Source organism: Podarcis cretensis (genome assembly GCF_951804945.1).
Source record: "Podarcis cretensis genome assembly, chromosome: 1".
Lineage (NCBI taxonomy): Eukaryota > Metazoa > Chordata > Lepidosauria > Squamata > Lacertidae > Podarcis > Podarcis cretensis.
Genome location: NC_137170.1, coordinates 100,984,348 through 100,995,612, shown reverse-complemented (window position 1 = coordinate 100,995,612; position 11,265 = coordinate 100,984,348). Strand labels below are relative to the sequence as shown.

Here is an 11,265-nt window from a genome sequence, read left to right as displayed (position 1 = left end):
TCTAAATACTGGGTACAAGCGAAATATACAGTTTGGGTCCTTTAAAACACACACACACACACACACACACACACAAACTATTTTGGCCTGATTAGGAGCACTTGGCTGACAACCCTACTTTTATTGAATTTGCCAGTGGATTTGTTGAAAATGTCAGCATCAGAGAACATGGCAACAATTGCTCCATTTGTGTATGTGTGTGTTTGCTGAAGGGTGTGTAAATTGTAGCAGCTGGACTGCTTGCAGCTGGACTGGGGATTGCATTCTTTGCCGATCAGGGTGTGTGCTTATAACTGGAGAAGGGGGATTTCTATTGGAAAAGTGGAAACTGGCAAAACAGTCAGTCCTACCTAGAACAGAAAGTTAAGGAAAAATGAGCACAAGCACAAAGGAGAGCTGATGCGTCTTCCTGCAATGCTCCAAGACTTCTGAAAAAGTTAATTCTTAACTGCAGACGTATGGCTACAATACCCTTGGGACAACATGCAGCAGCAGCCCTTCTGCCTCCACCTGCAATTCTTAGCTGCTTCAGCTCTTGCTTGGAGTTCCTTCTTGAGCTTTGGTCCCGGGGCAGCTGAACTAGGTAAGGATCCTGAGCGTTTAATACTTGGTCCTTTCTGGGGTGTGGGGAAGGCTGGTGGTAGGCTCAAAGAGGAATGAACTGGGAAGGATAAAGGGTTTGCCTGTTGTGTGGGATTTACACCCAAACTCAGAAATTATGCAAAACAACAACAGCACATTTCTGATCCCAAGTAAGTTGGAAGTAGAGTTAAATGTAATACTGTAGAGTCTGAGGGATGCATGTCATCCACTCACCACTAACTTCGTTCTGATGCTTTTTTCATAAGTATCCGTTCTGCTTGTTTCAGTGGAATTTTCTTCCAAGAGTTGTTAGGCTTGAAGTATTAGTATATTTTGTTATTTCTCTTTGAAAGCATATAAATGAAACAAAACAGAAATCTTTGAGATACACTTGTTAGAAGTGGGGTGGGGAGTTAAATACAGGAAAGTACTTAAATTGAGTAAATAAAAACCCCTTTAAAACAGGTCCTGTAAGAAGAAATGTTTTGGCTCTTTTTAAAAAAATGTAGTTGTCTTAATGGCTCACTTAGCAATATAAAATTTCAAGACAGAAAAGTAATTTTTGTGGTGGTGGTGGTAGCATTTGTAAATGAAATGCCTAATTATCCAATAACTGGATACAGATTTTAAATGCACAGAAAAGATGCTGCTGTTTAGAAGTATTGATATAATGGGCAGACAACAAAACAGTAGAATGCATAAGCTAACCGTGATACCTTGAGAGCATCTGTTTAACAGGTTGCATACTGCAAGGACAGCCAGAAGGTGAAAAAACACTTCCAATCATAGAGAGGGTATGGCATTTAAAAAGGTCACATTGCTGGAGGTCACATGTATGTGCTTGCAGGCAATGCACATGTGCATCATTAGCTGGATGGATCATTGTGCACGCATAATTCTCCACCGTTATTCAGCTGCCAGTGTTGTGCATGTATTAACCTGATAGTTAAAGGCCCTTAGCACAGAGCAGGTGTTCAGGGATGGGAGTAGAGAGGACTCTGTGCAGTCTTCCACCTCTGCAAAGCAGCTGATCAGTGAAATCGAAGCATAAAAGGCTATGTGTGCCCACAGTTGGAATGGGGTACGCTAAGCAAATCTCCTTATTGCCGAATATATACTGCAGTATTTCAGAAAAATAAGTTGCAAGCGCTGGACCTTCTGTTGATTTCAAAAGTGATCAATGGGCAGCATTCATTTGGCATATACTGTATAGAGAAAGAGCTATCTAAAGCATCCTTCATTTGAATTTCAAAGGGTCACCCAGGAAGGTTTCCAGGGCTAAAAACAAGGCAAACCACCTTATCTTCTTGATCTTCAAACAGTGTCTCTAATTTCAAAACCCCTTTGAAGGGTTGCCAGAGTATAAGTGGCTACTTATCTGATAGAAAAGACTTTGCACCAAGGGGAAATGACTTTTTAATTCCTGGAGGCAACTGATTTCCGTTTCAGGGGTTATAGCCAATGAAAGTAATATTTATAGACACTGGGACAGATGCAAATGATGGGAGAGGTGAGCGTTATGAAACTGGCGATTGCCTTCCTTTTTTCATTTCTTGCTGAGTATTCCACTCAAATGAAATTGCTTGGAAGGAGTTTGCATTGTGACAGATTGCGCTGTGACATTACGATGATATTAACAAAACCATATGCTGTTTGCTTTTATATTCTGGCGATAACAAATCTGCTAATTCCACTGTGGATAGGGGAAAAGCAACCAAGTAGCTGTCTGCAGATGCCTCATTAAGGAGAAGAGAAAAATCTTAAGGAGTAGGAAATAACATTTTCTTTGTGATTTTCTCCATCAACATTTACAAGGCGAGGACTGAGTAATGATTAATGAAACTCTCATTATATTCACACTTTCATGTTTCCTTGTGCAAGAAGAAACATGAAAGGGTTACCAGCAGTAGCTGCTTTCTGTAGTTATTACTTGAGTTAAGCACTATGCACAACACAATAATAAAAGCTTCTGGTGATTCTTAGGTGTAGATTGGAGATGTGACTCTAGGCAGAACCAAAGTACACTGAACCAAGCATGCAGGTCACTGTGCGCATGCACACATGCACACATACCATAAATGCCTTTTGGCCACTTCTGATGGCTGAGCGACAAGTAAGCAATTAACAGGAGAAGGTGGGATCAGTGTCTGTCTTCCCCTCATTCTGAATTTCCCTTCCTTTCCTACCAGCTCTAAGGGCAAAACTACATCTTATGTTAATCACATGGTTTGCCACTAAGTGCAAAATTTCCTCACTCAATAGCCATTTTGGAGGACCTAGTCAGGATAATGACCCTGGCAAGGAGCAGGGGAGAGATTTAGTCCATTACCCCTCTCACACTTGTTATTTGCAAGGTATCAAAGCTTCTTGGCTTTAGCCTCCTTCCAAATAGCATGGTCCAGTCTAAATAACAACAGGGACAAAGGATGAAAAAAACCAAAACCATTTCCCATGTCAGAATCCTAATACTAATCTTGCCCCCCCTCCCCAATGCTGGCTACAAGTGAAAGAAAAATATGATTAACATAACATGCAATTTGGGGGTAGGTTGCCTTGTAATTAAGCATAATATTAGTGTTGGTGAATGCTGCCAACAGATTTCTCCTAAATTCAAAGTGAGTTTGGAAATTCCTCCTCAGAAAAGAGTAGAGAAATTTCTGGGTATTTTGTGTGGCATGATTGGGGTGGGCAGTAGTATTCCAGTCCCCTTCAATAAACAGATAAACAACAGATAAATGACATAAAGATAATGTTTTGACCATTTAATTCAATGGCAGGAGTATATTTGTGTAAAGACAAAAGCCACTATCCCCACTTTCAGTGTCGCTCTCTTCTTGGTGTGCTCAAACTTATCCTTCTTCCATTCTTCAGCTCATATAAAGGATGCATAGCCCTCAAATATTCTACAGTACATACAGTGAAGCTACTTTACTCAAACCTCTGCCATTGTTTAGAACTGCCATTTTCCTCTCAGTCTCACTCCCTTCTCCCTGCCATGCCATGGCAGTTGTTCAACCTGCCTTCATTTTTGCTGCCCTGTCCCAACCTGACTTCATGTAAATCCAGGATTGTGATGTGACACTACAAATCTTTCAATAGGTATTGCTTGATGACATCCTTACATTTTTATTATAAAGAGGCTAATACACAAATGGAAAGCTGATGGCTCCATCACCATATGACCACACTGCTGTTCAGGATACTCTCATTTAAAAGATCTTCAGGCTATATGTTGTGCAAATAACTTGAAGCTAAATACCAGAAACACACCCATTTTATTCTTCAAATTTTAAAAACTAAATTGTACAATTAAATCAGTATTTTCTTGTTTTCTGATCTTTTAATAGTTTCTGTTTTGGTTGAATGTTGTAAAACTATATATATATATATTGGATTTAAGTGTGGCTTCTTCTTCTTTTAATAGGAATTCAGTGACATTCTTTCTTTTTCTCATTTTTTTAAATAAAGAAAGATAGGAAACCATATGCTATTGTCAACCTTAACAACAACATATCTTTATATTCTTTCCAAAACTGTATTTTCATATCTTTGTGAGATGATTGGAACCAGGAAGATGTCCTGAAAGACAGATGCACCTTTTGGATTCCTCAGTGGAAGTTGTAATTTTAAGAAGCAGTACAGGTTTAAAATGTATTGTTGCATTGTTTGTTGAACCTTGCCAACTGATTCAGGCTGCATACCACTACTGATAATGGAACAGCTTTCATAATAAGATTATATACCCTTGGCGGGTTTCTGAAATATAGGCCTGTAGCAAGGTTTCTCTTAGTTGAAGAGGAGAGGGGAATCAGAGGATGTTGGATTCTACTCACAGCAGGGCTGAGGAACCTCAGGCCAAGGCTGAATGTTGCTCTGCAGGCTTCCCTATCTGGCCAGTGTTAATCTCCCCAAGCCACACCTCTCACTATGCCCTTCGTAAGTGCATTTGCCTGGCTGGAAGGTGTTCTTGAACACAATGTATTTACTTACCTGGGTGGTGATAATGGTGTTTTGGTTTTTTGTTTTTTTTTGTGAATGAATAAAACACTTGAATTTTCCATGGCTGAATTGTATGAAGAGTCACATGTGTTGCTGTACCCAACTTTTGCTTCTGTTGCCACCCACCACTATTATCTGGCCCCAAGAGGGTTGCCCAGCAGGGAATGTGGCCTCCAGCTAAAAAGGTTTCCCCACTCAAGCATGGGCAACTCTTATAGGCAGTGGTGGTGAGAGCTGGTCTTTTGCAAACACAACTCCAAAGCTTTGTTGCATGCACAGAACTACTACTTTGATTTCTGCCCACAATGCTGCTTGACAGAATTGTCAATGGGCCACCAGCAGCCTCTTGTCTACTCAATATTGATGAATTCATTACATGATTAAAAAGCATATAATTCTAAGCAATGGACAAATGCACGTTCTATTCTGAAAGGAGTTACACATACTGAGCTCTCATGTATGATTTAGTTGGAATTCCTGCATCACAGGGGTTTGGACTAGATGACCCTCGGGGTAGCTTCCATCTTTATACTTCTATGATTCTATGTGATTTTGTTTAAGGTAAACCTATTTCTGACACATAGCTCTTTGACTAGTCCAACTTCCATTACTTTGATTGCTCTGTGACATCTGTGAATCATGGGGGGAATAGTCCTAAAATGGCAGAAACAGAATGGATTGCCTAATATAATATCAACAGAATTGTAGGAAAGTGTATGACTTTTCTTGCTGTTTTTATGTTTATTCATTGATTGGCAGGTAAGTATATTCTACTCCCTTGTTAGGTACAGAGGGCAGCTTCTCTGGATTGGACAGCAAATTATCTGTAGGCTTCACTGATATGATGCATCTTACATGCTGGCAGGTGCATTTATATCATGATAGCCTCTTGACAGCTTCATTTGTTGGCAATCCCAATGCATGATCCCTTAGGTAATGTTAACATCTCATCAGTTCAGTGACTCTCAAAATCCTACTGTTCTTCTCATGATGTAGCAAACACTCACAACTTTGTTAGGGCATTTTTAAAAGTCCTACAAAATTCAGAATGCACAGTGTCACTGCTTATAGATCAAAGTTCAACGTTTATTCTGAAATGGTGGCATCTTCCCAGTTTTGTGTGCTGTACCATATTTGCAGTGATCTGTCAAAACACTATTTTAATTGGCTGTTTCCCAAAGACGATGGGTGAAAGGAAGAGGGGGCAGAAAGAGTACAGTTGGTACTTGCCTGGATGGTAGATTTAGGGGGCTTTCGCTGGGCTATCAGGTTGAGCTTGGGGTTCAGCCTTGATGACAAGGTGGTGGGAAAAAACTCTTCAGGGACACGAGATAAAAAAAGGGATGAGATAAAAAGCTACCATTTCAGATTTAAACTTAAGTTTTGATCATTCAACAAGGGTACAAACTATTGAGAAAATTGGATGACATAGGTAAAAAAGTTATGGAATGACCCAGTACTAAGGTGGAAGAACGTGCTTTAAGCCTCCGACTTGTAGTGTGTTGTGAATGTAGTTGGGGTGCCCAAGTGGCAGCCCAGACATCAAAGAGGCATTGGCAGAGAGCTGCTGAAGTAGCTGACGAATTAATAGAATGACCTGTATTAGAAGGTGATGGGGAAGCTTCAAACCACCATATACCATCACAATAGAAGCTATAAGCCACCTAGATAAGGTGGAGGAGCTAAGCTTTTTGCCCAACGAAGTGGGATGAAAGGAAACAAATAAGAAGTCAGTTAATCTACACTCTTTAGTCCTGGCTAAGTACATCTCGAGTGCACACTTCACATCTAATGTGTGCCAGGCCTTTTTCAATGAGAAGAGCTGGGACAAGACGTGAAGAGAATTGACTCTTGCTGAACATGGAATCTCAACAAAACTGGGTAGAAAGGAGAGGTCAGTTCTCAAAACCACCATGTTCTTATGGAAAATACAGATATGCTTTGCTACAGATAGCGCCCCCAACTCTGGCACTCTATGAGCAGATGTAACAGCAATTAGAAAGAGAATTTTAAAGGATGAGTGTTTAAGTGACATTTTGCCCAAGGGTTCAAAGAGAGGCTTCTGCAGAGTTGAGAAAATAGTTCTTAGGAAGGAAAATGGTGGGCTGCCAAGTGGACACTCTAGGACTGCACCATGAGGAAAGCACTTTAGCACCTGATAGTGAAAGAATAGATGATGGAGTTGCTGCCTGGTGGTTCAGTGTGTTGGGTCAAAGTCCTTTGCTGAGGCTTTTCTGTAGAAAGGCAGGTATGTCAGGAACTGTCAGCTTGCACACTGACATAGCTCTGCCTGAGGACCACTTCAGAAGTTTTCCAGCTGGCCTGGTATAGACATTGTGTGGAAGGAATGCAGAATGGTTGTAATTACTGGTTGAGAGAGGTGCAGTCTCTTCAGACAACTCCATTCAAAATCCTCGCGGTCAGACAAAGCCAACATGGATCTGAGTGAATGAGAGGGCCTTGGGAGAGCATGTCCTGGCAAAGTGGCAGTTGCTGGGTGTGTGTGGTGTTGCCAGGATAAAAGCTCCCACATCCATGCCCGGCCAGAAGGAGCAATCAGCACCACCTGGGCCTTCTGTTCCCATATCTTATGCAGCACTTCCTGGAGAACAGATGTGGGTGGAAATGTGTAATGGAGACCAGGAAGTCAAGGGGACATGAGGGCACCCCAAACATTCTGCCTGAGGGATTCTGCCTATCGATATCCCACATATATATTTGTGTGTGTGTGTATTCTGAGAGCGCAAGATCAGTCTGGGATATGTGAATAATGTGTCTTCACACATCAGCTGCTTATATAAACAAACCTCTCATATACTGATTTAAATAGTTTTATTGTGGGCTGGGAGGGGATTCTCTGCAAGCTTAAATTATGCCTATCCATATCCCATCACAATATCCATTGTCAATTAGCATTTCTTGCTCTTGTTTACTTATTACTCTCATTTGCATGAGCATGTGGGCACTTCAGTTCATTAACACTTCAAACAATAGTACAGTATTAATCTTCTTTGTTTCAAAGCACCTCTACTCTCCCTGCCTGAGGGCTGAACTTGCACAGAGAATGTTCAACATCTCCCTAAATAACCACAATGTCAGTTTTCCAGAGGGGAGGGTGGGACAAAGAAGAAACTCCTCCAAACTTTTGAATATATATGAGAAAGAATATAGCTGTAGAGTGGTGGCAGTGGTGTTTTTAACAAACCCTAAATGTTAATTTTTTTAAAAAAACACCAACACATTTTGTGCCCCAGGGAGGTCAGTGGAGACTTCTTGCTTATTTCAGTGGCTTCTGGCTATTGTTCTCAGTTCAAAGTTAAGCCTAGAATTGTGGGGAGACTTCCATTGCCACCCTCAAGCCTTGTCTTTGACTTACATATCTGCAACTGTCTATTTGTGTTCAGAGGAGGAGGGGGGACAATCAGGAGGATATAACACGTGGACACGAATGACACTTCTTTTAACAGTTCTCCAAATGGCTTTTTGAACTTGAGAGCTTTTAAGGAGTACGGGTTGTGTTCCCCCACTCCCCAGTGTTTTCTGTGATGGAACTAGGGCAGAAGGTCAAAAATTGTATCCTTGAAACAAATTTTGAATCCTTAAACCCCAGTTCCAGGCATTCTGCCAGTAGAATGCCAGCTCATGCAGCCAAGCCTTTAGGTACTTTCGAAGTAGCTAATCTTAGAGAGAAAGGGGACATTTCTCTTCCCTAACTATAATTCAGCCCCAAAGCCAAACCTATTGATATTCTGGATCACATTAGTCATGACAAATCATCACTGTAAAAACATTGTTTCATTGCCCCTGAGGTACTGAGAGATAATTTAACTATGTATTTTCATGACTTAATTCATAATATTTGTAATAGGGTTGACAAAGGATGAGCCTCTGTTTCTCCTTTCTTTTTCTGGATGTCTCCTTGTGTCCATAATGGAGCTAGTCACACCAGCTGAGGGCTGTGTGAAGGCTGTGATGTTAAGCACAACAGAAGTAATGCATGCTTGGGCCACCTTACTGATTTCAGTGAAAGGGGCAGCTGTACATTCACAAATTAATGCTGACGAAGGGCTGTCCCTGATACTGAAATGAATGTCAAAGCACATGCATGTCTCAGATCCCCATTGCCACAAAGAAAGAGCTGTAGTTCAGTAGTAGAACATATGCAATGCCTACAAAAGTTGCTGGGTTCAGTACACCACAACTTCCAAGTCAGACTGAGACACACCACTGTCTGAAAACCTGCTGAACCACAGCCAGTCAATGTAGACCATCTAAGCTGAAAGAACCATTGGTCTGATTTCCTATGTTGCCGAGTCTCTGGATCAGCATGAATGGGTACAGCTTGCACAACTTATATATTGTTATTATTATATATTTCATTTATCAGTTGCTTTTTACAGTAAAAAAATATATGTGACGACAACACAACACAACTAGAGAAAATTTTAAAACTCTGACAATACAAAATCCATAAAATGCTCAGATGACAACACATTATTAAGGACTAAGTCCTACCTGCTTTATCACACTACAATAATCTTACTTTGTTATTATTACCTTAAAATCCCACCATTTGCCCAAGGTGCTGAAGGCAGCAGATGCAATTCTCCCCATTTTATCCTCCCAACAACCCTGTGAGTTAGGGTAGGCTGAGAGACTATGACTGGTCCACGATCGCCCAGTGAGATTTGTGGCTGAGCTGCTCTCCTAGTACTTATTTGCATACACACGAAAGCATATTCCCAGAACAAACTTAGTGGGTCTCTAAGTTTCTACTGGACTATTTTTTTATTTCGACTGTGTCAGACCAACACGGCTACCTACCTGAACCTAACCACTACAGTACACCACAATGGCTCTACCAAGACATACCAAGCCAAATGACATTTCAGAGCATTGTGTGATAGCCAATCAAGCTCAATGGATTTCCTACTTTGGCCACTTCCCTGGAACTACACAAAGAGGTGGGTTGTTAGTCACTGGACAAGGCACAACTTCCCCTCCCCAATGCTTGGCAGTGATAGACTTGGTGGATCACAAGCTCTGCAGGGTGTAGTACATATATATGCAGGGGAAGAGCTTGCCCTGTGTTCTTCAAGTGTATCAATATGCATGTTTAGTTACTTTTTTCTCATCGTCTAATTCGTTTTTTACCAACTTGTATAAAAATGTTGTTTTTAATAAACCCAGCAGGAAGAAATCAGAAATACACTTGGGGTAAATATAATATATCATTCCATAATTTATACTGTATTCAAGTGCTCAGTGTTTTCTCAGGAAACGTTTAAGCCTTCCCTAGTTGCCCCAGCTAGAAAATGAAAATTCACAGATTGAAATTTATTCAACAGCAGATGTTCTAATAATTATTGTTGAATCAAAAAGTGCTAAATAGTTCCCCATTTCCTTGGGCAAAAATCTCAAATCATTATACCAATTTAACAGCATGATGTAGTGAGTCTGAGATGCAACACCCCAAAGCACCTAATTTCAATGCTTTTCCATTCATCTCCTATAATACTGTTTTCAGTAATAAATAATTCTTTCCTGTCCATAGAATTTGTTCCTGAAAGGCACAGGGCCACCTGCCTTGCTTATGGTGGAGAAACTGAAATCTGTAGATGGAATTAAATACAATACAATAATGTCACCGGGAAATGAAACCTATTCACACCACATGTTGTGTGTGATGGAGCACCTGGAAAGGGGAAAGGGATGTGGCCAATTTGGTGGCGGTCTGCATCAATAGCAGTAGAGTCATAGTGTGTAACCTTGGATTTTAAATCATGTTGGGAATTTAAAATGAAAATCAGAAAGGCAGTAATGGCACCAAAACCACGAGTTGGATAGGAAGCTGCCTTATACCAACCAATAGCTCAGTATTGTCTACACTGGCTGACAAGGATTCTCCAGGGGTTCAGACAGTGATCTCTCCATCCCCTACCTGGAGATGACAAGGGATCTTCTCCCTGCAAATCAGATATTCCACCACTGAGCTGTAGTCTGTCTCCAAACATCCTCCTCTAAAGAGAAGGTCTCTTTCTGTCCATGGATAGGACTCTGATCCTGTGGAGGCTCTCACCCCACTAACTGGATGCTCCTGCAGGTGGAAGATAGAGAAGTGATTTTCACATATCTCCTTTCCTGTATAATCCTATGTACAAACCTTCCCTCCCGCCATCCAGTATCATGGAGGGCTGTTTGATCCCTCAACATCAGGTTTTTGGGGTATGGGGGATGCTCAGTCTGCTGGATTCCTCTGTCATCTAGGACTTAATCTACTGCTGAGAATTCCTCTTCCACCAATGGTAATGGGTACCATTGGAATGGTTGGGTGAAAGACAGGGAGGCCAACAGTAGGGGAGCTGGAGCTAATGATTGGCAAAGACATCTAATTCTAGTTTTGTCCCTATCCTCCTTGCTGAGTTTTACAATGGCAACACTGAAACTAAGAAGGAGGAAGCCAACAGCCAGTGTCACTCCCTGAGCTGGTTTGTAAGTAAGAAGGCAGGAGTTGGTTGGGCAATTCCTTGTTCGACCTAATGATTGAACCTCCACTATCCGCTTGTCCATTCATAGCAGCAGACTGAGAATAGGTAAAGTTCTCTATTAATTCTCTTCTTGTTCTCTCATCTCACTCACTTCAATTTTCCTCAGAATGCTCTATTATCTAGACCAAGTGTCCTA

The 11,265-nt window shown here is 41.1% G+C and overlaps 1 protein-coding gene across 1 annotated transcript in view; it reads left to right on the top strand.

The window, feature by feature from the left end:
• Positions 1 to 359: 359 nt before the first annotated feature.
• Positions 360 to 11,265, top strand: part of LOC307226379 (von Willebrand factor D and EGF domain-containing protein-like) — a 201,864-nt gene continuing 190,958 nt past the window's right edge. Inside the window, exon 1 of the mRNA XM_079995170.1 lies at positions 360 to 583. Within this exon, the coding sequence (XP_079851296.1) occupies positions 484 to 583 (100 nt within the window). The 5' untranslated portion in view covers positions 360 to 483. The remainder of the gene's footprint in view (positions 584 to 11,265) is intronic.